Consider the following 22,402-nt stretch of genomic DNA (forward strand, 5'->3'; position numbering starts at 1 on the left):
GTGTTCAGCAATGTGATTGCTGACATCACCTTTCCTCGTCGCCCGTCTGTGTTCAGTCAGTCTTGTTGTGAGGTTTCTGCCAGTCTCACCGATGTAGGAGGCTTGGCAGTCGGAACAATCGATCTTATAAATCGTTCCCTGTCTGTTCCTCGGTTCGTCTTTGTCTTTAACGTTGGTTAGTAACTGACGTAGTGTGGTGATGGGTTTGTGGGCGACGCGGATATTGAAGGGTAGTAAGATGCGCGAGATGTTTTCAGACATGCCTTTTATGTACGGTATGGTTGCTGTAGTCGTAGGGGTTGCGGTGTCGTTTGTTTCGGTAATGGTAGTGGGTCGGTGAGTGTTTCGTCGGATGAAGTCGTTGTTGTAGTTGTTCTTCGTAAACACACGGTGAAGGTATTTGTTCTCGTCGGATAAGCTGTCTGTCGAGTCACATACTAGTTGTGCGCGTCGTGTTAGAGTTCTGATAGTTGTGGCTTTGTGTGAGGAGGCGGCGTGGCCGAGTGGTTAGGGTGCTGGACTTGTAATCCGGTGTCCCGGGTTCAAGTCCTCCACCCTGCCACTCATTGGATTTGTTCTCGGTTGCCCCTAGTTCAACTCCTCGGCTGCGCTCTGTAAATAGCCCACTGGACTGCCTCCTGCCAGTGGGGATTTTTAAGCTCTTAGTTAGTCTACATTGTGGCTGAAAAGCCCCTAAGGGGGAGCTTCAATTAACGTATATTATTATTATTATTATTATTATTATTATTATTATTATTATTATTATAATATTATGTAGGGTTGTAGGATGACTCGTCTAGTAGTCTGTCGGTGTGTGTCGGTTTCCTGTAAACTGTCGTTCGTAATGAGTTGTCGTTGTGGCTTACCAGACAGTCTAGAAAAGGAAGTTTGCCATTTTCTTCGACTTCTCTGGTAAACTGTATGTCAGTGTTTTGTTCGTTAAGGTGGTTGTGGAATGCGTCAATTTCGTCGTGTCGAACGGCGGTGAATGTGTCGTCAACGTAACGTAACCAAAGCGGTATCGTTTGTCGGCAAGTCGAAAGGGCGCGTTCCTCGATGTTCTGCATCATAATTTCTGCTATAACAACAGAAACTGGAGACCCCATGGCAGTGCCGTGTAACTGTTTGTAGTGTTTACCGTTGTACTGAAAGTAAGTAGACGTTAGGCAAATGTTTAGCAAGTCCATGATGTCGTCTGTCGGTAGCGGTAGTGGTTCGGTAGATTGTCGGATTGCAGTCTCAGTGCATTGTAATGCTAATTGAAGTGGAATACTTGTGAACAGTGATTTCACATCAAATGACACTAGTTTGTAGTCGTCAGGTATCTGAACAGTCTCAGACAAAGACGAACCGAGGAACAGACAGGGAACGATTTATAAGATCAATTGTTCCGACTGCCAAGCCTCCTACATCGGTGAGACTGGCAGAAACCTCACAACAAGACTGACTGAACACAGACGGGCGACGAGGAAAGGTGATGTCAGCAATCACATTGCTGAACACCATCGACTTACCAACCACAACATTGACTGGGACTCTGCGCAATGCCTAACCTACAGCACTGACTATTTTCAACGACTGACTCTGGAAAGCTGGTTTACTAACTTAGAACAGACTCCCCTAAACAGATGTCAACAACTACCCGCCCCATACAAACGACTCATTCACGACATAAACATCACAAACGACCGAAAAAGAACAACCCAACTTTACCGACAGACCGAAACAGACCAATCACGACCGACTTACGTCACTTGAGTCTTACAGCCAATAACATCACGGCAAAACCAACCGATCATTTCACACGAACTGGAATAAGAACATTCTACTGACAACAATCATTCACTTGACTCTGATGATGACTTCCGCACAGGTTGTCGAAACGTCAGTCACTGCCACCGACAACAGTCCTTCTCAGGACTACACTCACCCGGACGATCAGACTACACCTTCACATGTTACCCCCGGGTTCAAACCATTTACTGCATTGATAATGACACTTAGCCAAAGTCGAAACGTCGTCGTCTTTTAGCAATTTTTTCATCTTAAAGTAATTTTAAGAAATGTTTTATCGCAAGTTTATTTTGTTAAAAAATAGGGGTCCCCGATTATTTTTTTAGCCGACATCTTCGCATCCGCGAAAGAGCGTAGAGGAACGAGGCCATGCATAAGTGTCGGCAGAATTTATCAGGATTGAGTTTGGTTGTACCCAAGGTCCCAAGCCCCCGAAAAGTGATCCCTCATTTGGACTGAAGAGGTATTTGCCCCTGAACAGAGTACTGGGTTAGGGGGAGAAGGTGGAGGTTTTTGCGAGCAAGGACCACGTGATTTCCTGAGTAGGGATGGAGTGGGGATCAATCTTCGCCCAGAGAGTATACAAAGGAGAGGAATGAGGGGCAGTGGTAAGAATATTACAGAGCTTAAGGAGAGGAGGGGGGGGGGGGTGGGGGAGGGAATCAGGAAATTTTATCGTGACACAACTAAAATCATCCAACCTGCCTAGGTGATTAAAACCGGCTGGCACGGTCCCTTGGCCGTTGCGAAACAGAAAGTATGCTAACAGGCTCTCATTGACGTGGAAGCGACCTGCTTCGTTCGCTTGCTGGAACTCTCGAAGACTAGGCCCCTTATACTGCATCACTAATGCAGCCCTCTCCTTACTCCCTCCCCCTCCATCCCAAATCCATCTAGGGACAGACCAATATTTTTCTGGGGGACATGAGAAATTTTCCTCTGCAAACATTTTTTTAGACATATACGTCTCCGCAAACATTTTTTTCCAACATAATCTTTGTGCAAACTATATTTTCCATTTTTTTTCAGTGTTCTTCTAGATTGCGCTAAATATTACCATTGCCTTATTGAGCTATTTTACGAAGAATGTAATCAATAGTGCTATAGCCACTTATTTTATCGATATACTTTGATAATATTTTTTAATATCTTACCTGACTTCTCTGCAAACATTTTTTTACCCTATCGTGTTTTCAAACAATTTATTTTGTCTTTTCTGACCTCGCAAACAATTTTTTTTCAGTATTTCTCATACTCCCTCCAGAAAAATAATGGTCCCCCCCTCACCAGTCTAAGAACTTGGCGCGACGTCGGCGCGGCGGGAGCCTTATGTGAGCCCATGTCGGTATTTTCTTCAAGCCAGCGGTGATTCCCCATTGAGTCAAATCGAAAGTGTTGTGGATACAGGCGGAAGAGGGAAACCACCGATAAGTCGTATTAGTCCCTTTGAACCCCTCTGAAAGTGAAAGATCGGTTGATTCCCATCGTAATGTTGCTATAAACAAATGTTGGAATCCTTTTTAAATGTTGCGGAGAGCACGAGAAGGTATTCAAATCACCGGACGATTTTTCTCAGACTAAATTAAATTTTCGCGGCTGTGAAGATGGACGAGGAGGAAGAAGTGAAAACGGAATACTGTTCCAACTGGTAAGTCCCTTGCGCAGTTTACTATATGAAGATCATCACTAGTAGGATTTCGGAGAAAGACAATGTTAAGGGGTTAGCACAATTCTGTCACTTCAAATTGTAGTTCTGTAGCACGTAATTTGAAAAACTGCTGTGTCATTTATTATTTTTTTGTCTTCAAACAAAACCTTTTGAGGCTGCTTCTTCGGCGATTGATTGTTTGTCAAAAGCACGAGTCTCTTTTTATCATCTTTCCTCAGTGATCGGTAAGACTGTCTTAAAGGTGATCGAAAGCGGAAGCGTTTTGAAGCAACCGAATCACACTTGTTATTAATAAATTTCCCTGTTTTTGGCCGGTTAAAGGTTGTTTTTGGTGATCTCATGTTCTTTATTATTTCTTTTGCATATGGCATTCGTTGTTTCTTTTGTCTTTAAATTGAAGAAGTCGTGATGGAAGAGGTTGTAGAATTTCACGTTATCGATTTATGATTAATACATTTGCATTTTCATTCCGTGGTCACTGATCCAGAAGGATCACATCTGCCTGTTCACTGTGGTAAACTATTCTTCGTTTAGAAGTTTTATGTAAAGTCAAAACAGCATTTTTTCCTGTTATGGTATTGAGACAAAATATATCATTTTCACCACCAATTTTTGTCCACAAAATTTTGGAAAAGAATATTGCATTCCTTTGTGGCTAATTTAGCTCTCATTGATGTTTGACCTGTCTGTTATGTAATATTACACTGTCGGGGTTTTGTTGAACCTTTGTCCAAGCAGAAGTGATTAGATTCAATCATGAATTAGCCATTTCTTTTTTATTCTTAGTTTTTATTAGATTCAGGCTGCAAAGCAGTTCGTATGAGTTTTTAGTGGAAGCCAAATCCTTCCCTGTCGAGTAGGAACTGGTGTTTGCCTTTATTTTATGATACAATTGGAACAAAAAGCATTGTGTAAAATGGCATGCTTGTTAGGCAGAGAATAGTGAGTGAATTAACCCCTTAACTCCCATCAGAGTGACCAAAACGGAATTTCTCCTTAAACAATCGTAGGTGGACAAGTGATATGAATTAAGAAAAATATCGATAAGGGGACTGTTAGTCGATCCAATACCAAATTCTCCAAACCAATACATAAAGAATTGTAAGACATACAGTAATAAGAATTATTACACGACTCGGGCAGTCAGAGGGCCAATAACTAAAATCAACCTATCAAAATGCTCTATTGCCGGTCAATATTCTCTCAGTATTGGACCAGGCACTGTCCTGAATGGTCCTGAATGATACCGCACTTGTGTCCCTTTGAATTTCAGTCGTATAATAAATCTCTTATTAACCAAGCTTGCTCGGGACCGTACTGGAAGAATATCGGCCCTCGGTATTTTTTGTACGGACCTCGCTGCGCTCGGTCCGTACTGTCAAGACCTCAGGCTAATATTCTCCCAGTACGGCCCTCGCGCTTGGTTAATAAGATATATTTACTAGTAAAATCTTGGGAGTGAGAGTGTTAAGAGACAGAACGATACAAAATGACTTTTTAAAAAAAGTCATGATTTTGTCATATTTTGCTTACTATATCAAAATGTGAAACAGAATTTTGCAAGTTTGGCTTCAAGACTTTGTCTCTAAAACTATATTCCTTGTCAATTGGCACTGAGATGAGGAATGATATTGAACATGATTAACTTTTATCATTGATTTAAATAGTAAACGTGACATCCCAGCTATCAACTTTGTGATGCACGTCACTCATTGTCAGAGGAATCTGATGTTATGCAAAGAATGTGGAGAGCCAATACCCATCTCGCAGCAAGAGGAACATTTTGAAGAATACCATGCCCAGGTGTGTATTGTGTTGGGGGTATCCAGTCAATTCGCCACCATAGCAAACACGCTACCACAAAACTTGCCACCACTCGAAGTCGAATCGCCACTACTGACGATTTGACTTAAACGTTACGTGTATAAGCCTCTGGTGTGAAACTTACTTTAAATGAAAGCTAATATCGCCTGAGAGGCTGCATGTAACATTTAAATCAAATCGCCACCCAAGGCATTATTTGACTTCAAGTGGTGATGAGATTTGTGGTGGCGAGTTTGTTGTGGTGGCAAATTGACCATTAATTAACCAAACTGAGTGGTCATCATAAGGTACTGAATGTTTCTTGTTTCTCAAGCTTAACCTTTTCACTCCTACGAGTGACCAAGACAGAATTTCTCCTTACAATATCAATACAAAATCAAGTAGACAAGAGATGAGAATAAAGAAAAATATTATTAAATAATTAGGTGTTTTAAGTTGATCAAAGGACCAAATTCTCCAAACTGACATCATTTAGTTAATGTTTGGCAGAAGGTAAGGAGAATTATGCATGAGATCTTGGGAGATCAAGTGAAGCTGATTATTGAATTAGTAGCTATTAATTAAATTTTATCTTTTGTATGTTTTTAGTCAGGGAAATTGTTTTTATACAGAGCTAACCTCACGATTTTCCCTTTTCAGGATGTATTTTTTATATTTGCATTGTAACTTCCTGAATAAGCGTTACGTTATCTTAGGTCATTATTACACCGTACACCCTGCAGTGTGTATAACATCACGCAATTAGTAAAAAGACATGAATGCAATCCAAGAACTGATGTGATATGAGGTGCATGATTGTTAACAGTTCAGGTATAAATGGGGTAAGATTGGCCTATATAGTGACCTTTATTTTTTATTGGAATTTGCCAAAACAGAGATTGGTAGGAAACGTTCCAAGAAAGTTTCAAAACAATAGTTCAGACTACAACTTTATTCTTGAGGAATGACCTTAACCTCCATGGTAAAATGAGTGGATCTTCTCTAGACCAGAACTGTCTGGTAATTCTAGGGAAATGGTTGTTGCATTGGGAGTGCTTTAACTGTTAAAAATTTGGATTGGTATTGAACCAGGAATGTTGCCAAGTGATGGTTGCCTGGGAACAGTATTTTGTAGTTTGAGATAACTTTTTTAACTTAACTTATCACAGAAAGCTGTAAAACTCTTGAACAAAAGCTCATCTTTCAAACTGGCAGTCTAAATCCCACGGGTATCAACAAACGCTTTTCATTCCACTAATTTATTCATGTTTTTCTCGTTGCCATGTTCCCACCAATAACGTAGCTCCATTTTCTGCCTTTAAAAGCACACACAACCCACAATTCCTCTATTCGTTCCGACGAAGGGGTAATGCTCGAAACATCAGCTTTTATAATCATAATGGTGGCCAATTTACCATTTCAACTTTGTTGATATATTCAAATTATTAACATGTAGTTGTTTCACAGGAACAATGTGAATGTGGTGAGCTTGTGGAGAAAATGAATCTTGATGAGCACAAGGTATGTTTAAAACTATTCCACACTAGTTTATCCTCTGTTTATTCCATTGCGTTTCAAGAGTCTGAAAATTGTTAGTATAATTATGTAGCCTCAGGGACAACTTAAAGTATTTCCAGTCCATGTTTCACTATCAGAACAGTAAAACAATTTTTTGACTAAATCTGTAGCAGAAATCACCCATTTGGGCAACCCACAGTAACACTGACGGTTATGTTTCTAGTTGTGCAATATGATGATGAACATTGTGGTCAGGATATGGTTTGTTGTGTAATATTTGCCCAAAGTGCATTTGGAATTTTTCCCTGGCCATGCAGTTATTAAATTTTTTTCCGACAACCATTTTTATGATTTAAGGATACCAAATGGAAACTTTAGAATTGATTTAGCTTTGAACCTTTGACTTACTGGTATATGAAACAGCAAGTACAACTTTGCACTTTTTTTTCTTGTCACATGACAACTTGGTAAACAAAGTAAAGTGACTGTTAACCCTTAAACTCCCGTATGTGAGTGACCCAGATATTACAATATCAGGGCTGGACACTAACGACACTTCTGTATAATTAGTGTATCAATTAGTACATTTTAAGATAATTTTTATTGTGTAATGTTTTATTATAGCTTAAGTTACCATATAATTAGTGTATTAATTAGTACATTTTAAGATAATTTTTATTGTATAATGTTTTATTATAGTAAGTTATCATATAATTAGTGTATTAATTAGTACATTTTAAGATGTTTATTGTATAACTATACTGTGTCACCAATTAGCACCTTGCTAGTCAAGAGCTAGATCCCTAACAGACACATAAATAAAATTTCATCATCGTCATCATCAACAGTAACCAACTAGCCACTTTTTTATCAAATTGACAGGAGAAAGACTGTCTAAATCGTGAAGTGGAGTGCGAATATTGTGAGTTGAGTCTTCCATTCAATAAAATGAGTTCTCATGTGGAATACTGTGGCAGCAGAACCCAAAAGTGTGATGCATGTGACAGGTTTATTCAAATGAAAGACTTAGCAGAGCATGAAAACAGTGGTTGTCAATACCCAATAAAAGAAGAGAGTAAACAGCCACCACAGTCCAAGCCAAGACATGAAATCTTCAGTGGCGTACCAATTGATATCTTTCATGGGATGGGTGAAATAGACTCTCCAGAGGCAGAGTATTTTGGATTTAATCCATTTGCTGCTGCCATAAATGGGTTTGAACAGATCCTTTACACAGGACTTGGAACTCCACCTTTTAATGATGCCCACATGAATTATCCTGGTGGTGCAGCCCACTATGGTGTTGATGGAAAAGGTATGATTGGAAAACGTGGTGTTATTTCTCGAGGAGCCAGTAAAGGAAGAGTTCCCCAAAAACCAGAAGCTGATCATCGCAACTTTCAAGATTTTGATGAGTTTAATGATGAGTATGCAGTGGACATTGATGATGATGAGATTCTTGCAGCAGCTTTTCAAGCTGATGAGTTTGGATATGTTCATGACGACAGTGAGTGGATGTCTTCGGCAGAGGTTGATCAGCATGTTCCACACACAAAGTCTACATTACTGCCTGAATCAGGAAATGGTAAGGGCGGTGCTTCGTAATATGATTTAAACATTAATGTATCTCTATGAAGAATATTAACTATATAACGAACAAGTATTTTTGTAAGTGTATGATAGCATTAAGTAACTACAGTCAAACCTGTATAAGGCAGTCACCAGGGCTCGACACTAATGGTAGCTTACTAACCACAGACAAGTAGAAATTCAATTTTGGCTAGTGGTTTTCAATTTCCATTAGCCAGTTTGGCTAGTAAACAAGCTGAAATTGTTGTAACATTGCGTTGTCACAGGCTAGCCAATTGGCTAGTAAGTTGAAAAGTTAGTGTGGAGCCCTGAGTTACCCTTGGGGATGGAGGGATGACAGCTTTTAAGCTGTCTTAAAATCCAGGTTGACCACTTAAAACAGATTCCACAGAATAGGGGCCTAAAAAACACTATTTTATGCCATAACCGACCACTTAATGTATAAAAACTCACTCATTTAAAACACTACTAACATTGATTTCAGGAGATAAACAGGTATGAATTTTACTCCAAGATTGTTCAAGTTTCATTTGAACAATAGTGCTTTAAATGACCAATGGGTATGGATGAAAGACAATAATGCAAACAGACCATTGAGACTCACTATTAAAAGGGTGAGGATGACTGCTCAGTAGAGGTGACCACTTAATTGTAATGAAAATTAAAGTTGTAATTAGGGAAAAAATTGGGGGAAGTTTTTAACCTGACCACTAAATCAGGGTGACTGCTTGATAAGGTGCCACTTATTGCAGGTTTGACTGTTTTGATAATGGTTTTGATTATTATATCAGTGCCATACCAGTATCATTCATAGTTCATGAACATTGTTGACAGTAGTTTGTAAGAGAATATATTATGAACTGTAGTCTGTGTTGAATTCATTCTTTGTTTAGATAATTTAGATAAAACACAGCTGCCTTGTGAGTTTTGTGGTAACTTATTTGCAGTGGAATCCCTTATACTTCATCAGGTAAGAAAACACTCCATGGATACATATAAGAGCAAAATTGTTATGAAAGTAGTATTTAGCTTGTGAGACACATTCGACTCTGTTGCTTAGCTGGCAGGACTCTGCAGGAATAGGTCCAGAAACTTTTCTTCTGTTGGGACCGTCAATACATGAGCTTACAACAGAACACTTCACGACCACGAGCTGTTTAATACATTCCGAGAATATACTACGGTCTACACATGTGCAAAGTTCCCGTATTTTATGGGGTGGTAAAGAATGTCATGTAGGAAAGACAAGATGTACAATGGTAACATCTTCGTGTAAGTAACGCAGGATATGACATCTCCCTTTTTTTTAAGGATGCCAGCATGCAAGCCCTAAGTTAATGGAATAATAATAGTTCAATGGCAATAGTTCGTGGCCAAAGTTCCTGAACTTAACACATTAGATTAGTAGGTTAGTATAATAGCACCAATGAAATATCACTCAATGAAAATATCACTCATTGACCATGAATGTCTCTTGAATGTCTATTGCACTTGTCAAGAGTCCTCTTAAAGCTAACTGTTTCATTTAACATTTATGTGACGTAATCAGTCAAATAAGCAGGTCTGCACCGCTCCCTTCTCAGTCTAGACGATGATTCTACTATGGGCACGTTTTGTGCTGGTCTAGGCCTGTGTTTTGTTGGTCTAGCCATGTCTTGTTCCGGTCTTAGAGTCTCTTTTGCCGGTGTCATAGCCAGTGGTTGATAATCCTTCAATTGTAGATTGGCATCTTTAGGTGGTTAGTTTAGAACATTCTCATCAAGGGAATCTCTCTGCTCAAGGCTATCTTGGGGTTGTAACTGCTCCCCTTGAGATTGTATCGATTCCTATGATGGTTGGTCAGCGCTGCCAGTGTTCATAAGTAGAGTCTCCCTCCAGTCTTCACAATGTTCTCCTTTTCCACCTTCTTCATGCATAAGGGCATTGACCAATTTAAAATGGCTCGAATCTCTGCAAATTTTTCGACCATCTGTAACTCGCCTTGTCGTGATTGTAGATCCACTAATTCTGATAATTGTATAGAGGATAGGTTCATATGCAGTTGACCATTTTGTTGACCTTCTGTTTCAACAGGACATAGTCATCCACGATAAAGGTGTACTCCCTGGTATTTGTACCACCGTGTCTCATCTTCTCCTTGTAGAGCTTGTCTTTCTCATCGATCAAGTCATCATCTTGCTCACTCCTTTCTTTCAGTGTTGTATGGCTCAATTTTGTCCGGATTGGCCTGTTAGACATTGCTTAATAAGGGGTTACGCCAATAGCTGGGTGTGATGTGTCCCTGTGGGCCACCAACACGTCATGGACAGCCATGTTTCTGTCAAGTCCAGTCCTCACTTGAAGATGGGCAATTTGTTCTGTTTTATTAAGAATCTGCATGAAGCACTCAACTTGTCCATTAGCTCTGGGATGCAGAGGTGTCACTCTGATGTTGAAATCCTTCTTCTTCTGCAAAGGTCGCAAAGTCTTTTGAATTAAATAGCGGACCATTGTCGGATTGTATTTGTTTTGGTATGCCATGATGAGTGAAGATTGGCCATTTTCACACTAGAGATGGATAATCCGTCTGCTCCATTTTCCGTCTTGGTCTGAATTCGAGACAGATCAACTGTTGAATATCTTCGTCTTGAATTCACATTAGACGGATAGAGCGCGGGTTTTTTCTTTGGCGCGGTTACAATTCCACAATATGGCAGCGTGTCTATCCTCCTCCATTCCTTTTTTAACCACTTGTACTTTGCTCTAAGTTGTGCCACAGTAAACCGGTAGTTCTCGTCTTTCTCTTTACCTACTTTCGCCAATACATCATCAAACTCCTCCAGTATCTTAATAAAAATACGTTCGTTTGCAGTCTTCTTCAGGGCTAAGGTTTCTAGAATAAATGTCCAGGGTTTGTCTCTGTCTTCCAAAGAAGACAAAACGGTGGCAAAAAGGAAGACTTCATTCCACGTGTTCTTTTTTAGTTTCTTTCCTGCTTTCCTTTTCGCCACTTTAGACGCCCTGTTTTCCTTCCCAGAACTTAGTGCGTTCTTTCTAGTTCCAGGCTTTTCAGGGCAAAATGAGAGGACTATATCCGTCTTTGACGGATAATTCGTCTTCAAAATCCGTCTATGTAGACGGATGATCGGACGGATTATCCGTCCAAAATGAACACCGTCCCGCTTTCACACTAAGACGGATAATCCGTCTCTAGTGTGAAAACGGCCATTTTCTTTAATTTTTCCTTGGTTGGTTTTATCACCGTTGAGAGCACTACTTCCACCTCGGGTATCGGGTTCTCTGATCCAGAACTACCAAATTGTAGTGACCATCCATACAGGGTCCTCCAAAATCAACTGAAATTTCTTCCCATGGTTCTTTCGGGAACGCTGATGGTCTGATAGGCTCCTGTCTGCGGTCTTGTGTGGTGACTTGACAATCATAGCAATGTCCCACCATTTGGTTAATCATACCATTCCCACCGGGAAACCAGTATTTGGCTCTGAGCATTTGTTTCATCCTCATTATACCAAGATGTCCTAACTCGTGAGCTGTTTTGATTTTCTGCTATAATTTTGTTGGTAGAACAATTCTTTCCATCCTAAATATCAGGCCTTGTGCTTCATATAGCTCATCCTTGATTAGATAGAATAGAGCTAGATCAACATCCTTCTTGCTTGTTTCCCAGTTCCATTTCTTGATGGTAGTGCTCAGCTTCCGCAGTGCAGTATCTCGACACGTTTCCTCTTTTAACAGAGCATGCACAACTGCATGCTCTGTTTCTATAGTTGCCTTCAGAATCTTCTCAGTGCTGTTGTTACCAATGATTGGTAGAGGGTCAGCTTCGTCTCTTCCAGGCTCATATTTCATTTCAAAGTCCACATCTTGCATGTCCAAGACCCATTTCTCTCTGCGGGGTGGAAGCTCTGCAGTAGGTTTATTGAACAGTGGTGGGAGTGGTTTATGTGCTGTTACAATCGTGAACCTAGGTGCCTAAAGTAGGTAGATAGAAAATCGATCTTTAGCCCATTTCACACATAATGCATCCTACTCTGTTTGACTGTACCTTCTTTCCACATCAGTCAGTCTGCGGCTTATGAAATGCACTGGTTGCCAGCCCCTGGTGGATTGTTGGAAAAGGCCGCCCGATAGTCCCTCATTTTAACTAGCCTCGACTCTCACCATGATTGGCAACTTTGGGTTAAAGAATGCCATTGTGTATTTGTTAGAGATGTTAGCCTTCAATTCTTCAAAAGCATTGTCCTCTTCAGGTCCCCAGTGGAACTTAGTGTCCTTATGTGTCAACTCTCTCAATGGTTTCATGAGCAAAGCATACCGGGGGTATAAACTTGGAGAGACACCCAGTCATGCCGAAGAAACTTCTTACTTCTGCCTTTGATGCGGGGGCTAGGCACTCATGGATGGCTTGTACTTTCTCTGGTGTCGGTTTGAGACCACCCTTGCCAAATTGGTAAAGATATCTTCATTTACGCCTTGCTCCAACCATTTCTTTAGTGGTTCTTGAAGAAAATATGGTACCTGTCTAGGTTTCTGTGCAACTGGAACTGCTTCAGGTTTCATATGGAATCGACCTAGGATTTCGCTGCCATTCTTCATGTCTTCCATCTTACCAATACCTTGAAATAAGTGGCTGTATGTGTTGAACAGTCCGCAGCTTGACATTACTGTCTGTTAGGGCAGGCTTATCATTCTTTCTATGGATGAATGCCTTGAATTGGTGTTTGTCCATGATGTTAACATCAGCACCGTTATCAGTCTCCATTACCATATCAACATCATTCAATCTTACTACAACTGTTCGATAATTACCGCCATCCTTACCAATCTGTCTAATTTTCACGGCTCGTGCCAGGTGTTCTGCTGCCTGACTAAAAAATTCGTCATCCCGGCTTGTGGCTTCAACATTGTCGGTGGTTAACTTCTTAATTCTTCTTTTCCCCGCTCTGCCTGGCTTCTGTTTTCTGGCCATGTAGTTACGCGTATCCCCAGATTTGCACACAGAGGAAAAGTGATTCCATTTATGGCACTTGTGGCATTTCTTTCCGATTGCAGGGCAATCTTTTCCTTTCTCATGGACTCCAGTCATTCCGCAGAATTGACATTTATGTTTCTTGCCAGGTCGCGGAGTCCGATCGAGTCCCTCGCCATGCTCTTGCTTGAGTTTTCTCTGTTCAGCATAAACACGGGAAATATCGTCAGCATTCCTCTGTCCACTCCCCTTGTCTCTCATTTGCTTTGCGATATCCTCCGTCTGACTTGCTTCGGTCAGGAATCGCGTCAGGTCCCACGTTTTGCTGATAGCTTTTTCAATCAACTTCTTGTTGTCGATGTGCTCCAAGATTCTCTTGTCAAATGTGGCTCCAAATTCGCATTCCTTGGCTTTCTCTCGCAATCTCGCCGCGTATGTACATGTGGTTTCGCCAACATGTGGCCTCATTTTCGAAAATAAATACCTCCTGGTCAGCTATACCGCCTCCTGGTTAGCTCAATTGGTAGAGCGCCGGACTGTTGTGCGGGAGGTCGAGGGTTCAAGCCCCGGCCGGACCAACAGTCAGGGTCTTAAAATAACTGAGGAGAATTTGCTGCCTTTCTATAATATCAAGAAATGGATAGATATTCTAGTCTTCTCAGATAAGGACGAATAAACCGTAAGCCCCGTCTCCTGCAGGGTTTGGGGTAGGAGACGTGAATTTCCCACGCACGAGATTACTGTGTGATGGATGTCCTCCCCTGGGGTGGGATGGGTGGATGTTCAGAGGGCAACATTTGCATTTAAACGAGCTATCGCTCATATGCGATATGTGGTTAAATAAAGTTACTTACTTACTTACAGTCGTTCAACTTCGTACGCAGCTTCAAGTAAACGTCTTCCATTTCTGGGTCCGGTAGGCTTTTCTCTCTCTAGTCGGGCTATCTCCTTCCCTCCGTAAATAATTATGGCATCTTTATTGTCGACGGCTTCTGTAATTCGAAAGTATCGGAATTCTCGCTCCATTCCTTCTGGCCATTCTTCCCACGCCTTGCCAACGTGATTTGTTCCGTCCGGAACGACGAATGGCTGTATTCGAAGGTTTTTCGTCTCTGTGACGACACGAATGGCTTGTGCCGCTTCTTGGCCTTGCTCTGCTTCTTCTGCAGGCATAATGCTCGCTTTTCTCTCCTTAATACTCCCGAAAAATCCTCGTCGCCAATATTGGGACCCTCAATACATAAGTTTACAACAGAACACTTCACGACCTACACATGTGCAAAGTTCCCACATCTTATGGGGTGGTAAACAACGTCATGTTGGAAAGACAAGATGTACAATGGTAACATCTTCGTGTAAGTAACACAGGATAAGACATCTTCCTCAAAGCTCTCCTCCGCCACTCCTCCGACTAATTTCAGCGGGAGACTTTATTTTCTCCTTGCACCATGAACCTGAAAATAAAGGATAATTATTAAAAAGCCATGTGTGAAGAAATACTAAATTTTGAATTTTTGGTCATAATGGTGGCCGTCTACAAAAGTTCGGCTTGAACTTTCTTTGGAGAGGAGTAGATGAATAACGATGAATAAGAACATTTGTTGTCAGATGCGGTTATTAACCGAACGATGCGCGATTATTAAGTCTAAAAGCTTGTCAAACATGACTATTAATGATTTAATCGTGATTAATAACCGTACTTTCCATGATTATTAATCACAATAAAACACTTTTTGCGACTAATAATCGCATATGAAGTCCTTTGCAATTAATAATCTTAATTTTGGGACCCTATGACAATTAATCGTTGAATTTTTTCACTCCAGAAATTTAAAAAAACACTCCGAAAATTAATAAACACATGTTAATTACATATTACTGATAAAATAAGTTCAACTTTTTCTTTGCCAGCTGGCCAATGATATGCATTTTTTGGGAATCAAAATGAATGTCCTTTTGATCCCTAAGAGTGATTAGCATCTAATTTTTACTTGCAAAGTTGCCCCTGAATCACACATGAAGGTGACAAGAATAAAGGAAATGATCACCAACTAATGAAGCTCTTGATTGTGAAACAAACTCTCCCCTTGTCAGCACCTTAGGAAATTTATAGAGAACAGTACGAAGAATATGCATACTGATGTTATGGTGTAAAGGTATTTATTTGTTGTGGTTTATAGAGTGGTTGTCAGCTGAGATCCTTGGATTCAGTAGCAGGCGTGGCTCCACATTTTGGCGGCAACCGGAGGAACAGGCATAACCTGCCGCAACATGATGACTCCATGTATTCTGGGGTGGAGAGAAGAAATTTCTTTGTAAGTTGGATGACGGAGATGAAAATCTTTTAATTAACAATTGGTTCATGCTTTAGCGTGCACGATCGAGTTATGGAACTCGTGGGAAGTTTGGAGAGCACGAAAGAAGCGTAAGAGTTGCCCGAGGCAATAGCCGAGGGAAACTCTAGCTTCTTGAACATGAACCAATTGTTTTATAACATAGCGGAATTGTGCCTTAAATCCGACGCGAAAAACGGACAACAATATCAAAAGTGATTGTTCCCGGTAAGCGAAATATTAAGCAAAATAGAAATTGGTTTTATTTCAAATTTTCAAAGGGAAAAGATCGGAAAATTGTCTTCGTTTTGGGACTGGTTGGCCGAGTCTCTGTTTGTATCCATTATTGTCGCGAAATATGTTATTTTTCTCCGCGCTAACAATGGCCGCTCTCGCGTAAAAAAAATTTCTGGCGAAGCGATTTGCTGACGCTATCAGCGTGCACTATGGGGATTTTGAGCACGCTCACTTATACTGAATTTGATTGCGTGGCTCTGCTAGCTATGTTATAATATGACGTTAATTAAGATCAGCTTGTTTGTACTTGAGGAGTCAAGCTGAGTAAAGAGTTACTTTTTTTTGTATTCCTGTGCAGTTGAGAGATTTGGTGGTCCTGTGGTAAGTACAGGTTGAGAGGTGTGGGCAGCCCTGGCTGGTCATTGTGTTGTATTCTTGGCCAAGACACTTAACTCTCACATTGCCTTTCTTCTCCACCCAAGCTAGTGGTAATGAGTGAATGGTCAGGGAAGTCTGACAAACTGCTGACAAGGCTTACCAGCATCTGGCTAACATTTCATTACGGGGGGAGTAACCCAGATGTTTAATGCCACTGAAACTGGGAAAGACTTAAGCAACAAGAGCTACATAGTTCATGATTTAAACTTGACTCTCTTGCTGTTATCAAGTTCCTCCACGGGAAAGAAGAACCATCAAATATTACCCTTGCTCCCAACAGATGGCTTTGTATCTCAGTTGGTAGTAAGGCTCAACTTCTATTAGAGGGACATAGGTTTGAATCCCGTTGAAGCCTGAATTTATCAGGCTTGTTTTCTTCAGTTGCTAAAATTGCATTCCACCTGCAATAATTATTTAAAAGAATTATGAAAAGTAATTTTTTTTATTTAGTTAGTCAGGAAGGTATCTTTCAAACTGTTAGAAGGCCAATAAACCTTCACTTGCTTACAATATTTTTCTTAGAATTACATAACTGTGGTGATTTTCTTGTGGTTTAGGAGAGGCAATCACAAAACAACCGCGCAGAGCTTGACAAGAATGGAAGGAAACGTGCAGGTATGTGATTCTTTTTTACATGAGTTCATTGTTAGAGCAGCTGTCAGTTGAGTGACGAAAAAACCAAAACCAAAATAATCTCAGCGACCGATCAGAACAAAGGTTTTACATCATCATCAGCCAATGAAAACTCAAAGTGAAAAGATTGAAGCGCGCAAAAAACGCGGGCGATCAAGTCGCGTTTGTTTTTATTTTTGCATCTGATTGGTTGAGAGGATGGCGCGGGTTTTCAGGACCAGTCACAGAGCAAAGAACAAATCCGGATTACTTTCGACACTCGATTGAAAATTGCTCTACTTGCCTAACTGACAAGTCATATCACTCTCTTGTCCTTGACAGAAGATGAAACATTTTTGCCTTGTGAGTTCTGCCAAGAGTTGTTTCCCTTTGATAACCTCATTTTACATCAGGTGAGTCCTAAATATGGTATCTGTCATGCAGAATGCTGTCTGATTTGAATGAAATTTCACTTAGTATAACTTAAGTGATACTTTAAGAGCGCTCTACGATTTATTGTCGTTAAACCTGAACCATAGTTATCTCAAAGGCCGTTGCAAACATAATATGAAAACTGTTCAAAGTGACTGTGAGCCACTGAACTCGGAAAAGGAATTATCCTTAGATTGATACCAACTCCAGGCTCCTCTCACGCGTGTATGTGGAGCCTGCACCCTTCTTGAACAAGCCAGAACAAGCCAGCAAAATAGACAGCGATTGCCACCAATGCATGTGCAAGTGTTTTAACTCGAGTTGATACCGGTTAAAAGATGATCAAGGTAATAAAGCAAACTAAACAAAAAACCAAACCAAAGCACCCCAGCCAACCAAACAGCTAAGGAAGGTTCAGTGATCGCCATAGCAGACGGCCAGAAGGTGAACCAGCTGCGAGTACTTAAATGTTGTATGTGGTTAGACGACAGAGTTGCACACGTTTTTAGAACCAGTTAAAAAAAAAATCAATTGGGTTTTGAGAATTATCCTGGACTGCACTGGGTTTGATTTGTTTTGGTCTCTTACTGGTCGAGACAAGTCGCGCCACCTTCTTCACCAATAAAATTTCAAATTAAAACCAATCGAGACCTGGGCATTCTAGTTGCCTCTAGTCTTAGTTTTCATGTAGTGGCTGCTGTTAATAGCTTTCTATTCTTCTGATTGGCTGTGACGATCACCACAGTTTTGGTTATGTGACACATAATCGAAATGAAATCTTTGACGAATCGTAGAACGCGCCGGGCTCGAAACTAACTTTTCAACTTACTATCCACGTGGCTAGTGACAACTTAGATGTCACGACAATTTCAGTTTGTTTACTAGCCAAACTGGGTAGTGGAAATCGAAAACCATCAGCCAAAACTGAATTTCTACTAGTCGGTGGCTAGTTGGCTACCGCTAGTGTCGAGCCCTGGCGCGGTAAAGCCCATCCGCTCTAATTGAAAATTGCACTTTTGTAATTGGCCACAAATTTAACTTTCCCAGGCTGTATGTGACGCAAGTCCAGAGAGCCGTCCTTCTTCGACAGTACCTCCTCTCAACAACTCGCCTTCAGCGCTATTCGATGGCTTGACACCTGGACCTCTTCCGAGCAAAACAAGGCCAATAGCAAGAATTGGCTCCAAAAGTCGCCCTAGTAGACCGGTGTACGAATCGAAGAGAAGAAGCTCAAAGTCCTGGGACGATTTCATTCCAGGCGATCTCGACAGTAGAGAGGTAACGCCTGAAAACTTCAGCGCTAAGGTGAATTTTATGCCGGATGATAACAGTGTACCAAGAGGAGATGTTAGGCATAAGTCTGAGAAATATGATGATCGGCCAAGAGAACCAGACAACGTTCCAATGAATAATGCACTCAAAAGACCAGAACGCAAGACAGGTGAACCTCGTCCCATACTTGGACAGCCGGTGGTAAGAAACAACGACTTGGTTACTAACAAACCTGTAAGAGACTCAGTGCATCATGTCAAAAATCGAACGGCTCACGGCAAGGAACCAAAAAGACAGCCTGAGTCGAGAGGCGATGCAAGCACATTCCACAAGACATTTACAGCGAGATCGCAAGAGGATGGCCTTTATCAGGGAAAAACAAGTTCAGAATCCAGGAGTAGTTTGACGACAGAAGTGACAAAACCTTCTCATATTCGGCAGAGTGAAAGCACGGCTTACGTGGTAAGTATAAGTTAACCTAGAGCAGAATAACTGTTTCCATTTTTCAGAATAGCGGACTGTGCTCACATGGACAGCATATGCAGTGTTTATTGACTCACCCCTAAGTTTTCAACCAAAACGCGATGTTAATACCTCAATATAACTGACTTTAACCCTTTACATCCCAAGATCATTATGCATATTTCCTAAGGTGCTGACGAGGAGAATTTGTTTAACGATCAATAGCTTCTTCAGTTGGTGATCATTTCCTTAATTCTCATGACCTTAATGTGTGATTCAGGGGTGATATTGTAAGGAGAAATTAGATGCTGGTCACTCTTACGCTGATCATTTCCTCTATTCTCCTGACCTTAATGTGTGATTCAGGGGTGACATTGCAAGGAGAAATTAGATGCTGGTCACTCTAAGGGGTCAAAGAAAGTCAGGAGCGTAATGCCAAGAAAAGCGTTGAATGAGAATAGATTTATTTAATTCTCAAGAATTTTGTGAATTGCTAGACGTGCTAACGGTCTCTTGCGGCGCCAGACCTCGACTTCAGCAGAACTTGAGACGAAGGCGTTCAGTGCCAAATAGAAACCTAACTAATTTGTCCTTGAGTTCTGAATCTCAGTTTTGACGATTTCGCGTTATTGTGTTGTATTGGACAGCTATGAAATGTACCAAAACAAAGTATGGTAAGAGCTTTTGTTTCTGCCAATTAAATATTGTATTTCACCACGTTCTCGTTACTGAGGCCGTCTTGGTTTGCTTAACGTCCCCAAGAACTCAAGAGGGATTTATTTAGAATAAGACCTGTATCCGAATGAGGGATTCTGAGTCTCATAGATTCATTCTCCTTGAAATGAATCAGTTGTAAATGAACTTGAACTACCTAACATTGTCTTATTTTTTCCGAGCAGAATAATACGAGAGTCTTTGTTAAACAGGCAAGGGAACCCTTCTGTTCTTGATTAACATCATTTATTGACGAAAAAGGAAAATCGCGTTTTCTTTTGCTTCTAGTTTTATCATACTATGATTAAAAAGTGACCGGAAATATTTCCAGACTCCGATTTTTTTTTTATCCGCTGCCTTAAGACATTTCGTGGCGTTGGAGAGGAACTGCTGAATAGATGATTTGTGTTTTTTTTTTCCCCAAATCATTTTGTTTTAAGGTTTATAATTATATTTTTTTCGGATGGCCGCAATATTTTTACCTTTACACCCAGTTGTGTGTGACATATTGTGATACCCTTATTTAAAATTTTCAGAAATCCCGCCAAACTGGAACGGATCATCATTCTACTGAAAGGAACAGGAGATATTTTGAGCACAAAGTGGGTATTCAAAACCACAGATCCGAAGAAACACGGAGTAAACCGCGACATACTGACTCAAGTGCGTCTTTGATGCGAGTAGCAGGCTCCCGCAGCAGTAGATCTAAGCCTACCGGACCACTCCCACCACTTGATCAGGCTTCATTTAGTGTTACTAGCTCGTCAACTCAATCATTGTCTTCTAACCCACGTAGAAACCCACCAACACCTCTTTTACCAGAGCGAGAAAGTCGCCCAAATAGGGGGAAACCACGCTCTCAAGGATATCTTGAACCTGTTCGAGCAAGTAATCCCCAAGCTTCCGCTGCGCCGAGGAAAACTTCTTCAACGAGAAAGAAAATAGTGTGATGACGTGGGTAAAGCTCTATTTTAAATTGGATATTGACCACATTGTAAAACATTGTGGTCTCATTTACAGCTGTTAAATGTTTGTTCTCTTACAAGCTGTTTAAAAGTACATCAGTGTCATCTCCACGTTAGATCCGGGAAGTGCTCCTGCTCTTGCGATCCAGTTACAATTTAATTTACGATTTTTAATACGTGTTGGGCTGATTTTTTTTTGCTTTAGCTTACCCTTCAGAAAACCGGAGGGGACAGGGGTTTAGCCAGGACGAATACCTTTTTCCAATATTTTATTACCATTTGAAAACTTTTCTTCTCACAACAGTTCGTACACATGTTTAATACGATGCGGGATTACTAGGCACAACAAACACTTCAGTGTGTGTGTGTGTGTGTGTGTTGGGGGAGTGGGGGTGGAATTGGGTATAATCAGAGCCTAAGAAACCGGCTGTGTAAAGGAAACCAAGAGAAAAGGGAAGAAAAACCTAAAAGGCTCGATCGTCCCTTCTCTCTAATGATACTGGTGATCTTCATGGCACGACTAACACATGAACAGCTCATGAAAGTATGAAGCTTAATGGATTAAGTCGCCACACTGAGATAGAGTGAAACCTGTGCTAAGCGGACCTCATATCAAGCGACACGCTGGACGATTTTATTCGCCGATCGTGTTTTAAGTAGCCAGGTTTGTCCAACGCTGCGATTTTCGCTGATCGCTTGGATCGGCGTGTAAAATCGCCGATATCTGGTATATGAAATGTCGGCGATTTTCGCTGCGATCAAATTCGCTACGATCAGTGTCACGAGACATTTGTGACTCAATTTTATGCGATCGCGATTTGGTATAAAAAAGATATTTGTATAACAATTGATTTTTTCTTCTGAGGCGATTAGTTTCGGCATTTAGGTCTAATGTATCTACTCGAATTGGTCAGACTCGAGAAATTGTTCTTCACTCTTTTCACTGTGTTGTCTAGTAGTAAATCGTCGTATCACTGTTTTCAGTGTGTTGTCTAGTAGTAAATCTTCGTATTAATTAGTCAACCTGTCTTTCGCGGACACCGCGTGGTACTGAGCGAACATAAGCCACATTCTCGCGAGTGAGCCTCGCAAGTTAGCCCCGCCAGTGAGTCACAAGTGTCCGCTTTGTGCAAGTTTTACTGTAACTTAGAATAATGGTGCATTGTATTTGTTATTGGTGAAATCACGTTTTGTCTGAAAGGGATGGGATCTAGAAATGTCAAATCGAAAAAAAAATTGGTTTACGCACAAAATGCAGAATTGTAAATAGTGTTCCAAACGTTCTGAGCAACTCTGATATAGAAAAGCCTACAATAATTTCCTTTTCTATAAGTTAAATAAAATCAAGCGCACAGGAAAACCTCTGCATGCGATGCAAGCCTTTTTTGATTGAATTCTTTCCATCTACCAAGTTGGGTTTCGGTGGAAAACATGATGCAATTTACTTTCCAAGGAAAACTTGAATCCATGACGCAAGTTGATTGCTTGGAAGGAGCACGTGCTAAGTCCGTGACAGAATTCCTCTGGTATTTCTTATTTATCTTTGTAGTTTTTAACGTTATTATGATCATTAAAAGCTTTTTGAAGTAAATTA

The 22,402-nt window shown here is 40.8% G+C and overlaps 1 protein-coding gene across 2 annotated transcripts; it reads left to right on the forward strand.

Annotated features, from left to right (window-relative positions):
* The first annotated feature begins 3,164 nt into the window (after positions 1 to 3,164).
* Positions 3,165 to 22,399, forward strand: LOC111339940 (uncharacterized). Of its 2 annotated transcripts, XM_088743918.1 has the most exons (11): positions 3,165 to 3,442; positions 5,131 to 5,266; positions 6,734 to 6,787; positions 7,667 to 8,369; positions 9,268 to 9,344; positions 15,524 to 15,658; positions 16,909 to 16,966; positions 17,306 to 17,376; positions 18,443 to 19,129; positions 20,029 to 20,055; positions 20,380 to 22,399. In XM_088743918.1, the coding sequence occupies exons 1-11, from the start codon at positions 3,399 to 3,401 to the stop codon at positions 20,791 to 20,793; spliced, it is 2,406 nt and encodes an 801-aa protein (XP_088600044.1). In that variant the 5' UTR covers positions 3,165 to 3,398; the 3' UTR covers positions 20,794 to 22,399. The 2 variants fall into 2 exon arrangements, with proteins under 2 accessions (XP_088600044.1, XP_022802410.2); XM_022946675.2 differs by lacking the exon at positions 20,029 to 20,055 and having other exon boundaries at positions 3,168 to 3,442.
* Positions 22,400 to 22,402: the final 3 nt, after the last annotated feature.

The sequence above is a fragment of the Stylophora pistillata genome, chromosome 13 (genome assembly GCF_964205215.1).
Source record: "Stylophora pistillata chromosome 13, jaStyPist1.2, whole genome shotgun sequence".
NCBI classification, from domain to species: Eukaryota; Metazoa; Cnidaria; class Anthozoa; order Scleractinia; family Pocilloporidae; genus Stylophora; species Stylophora pistillata.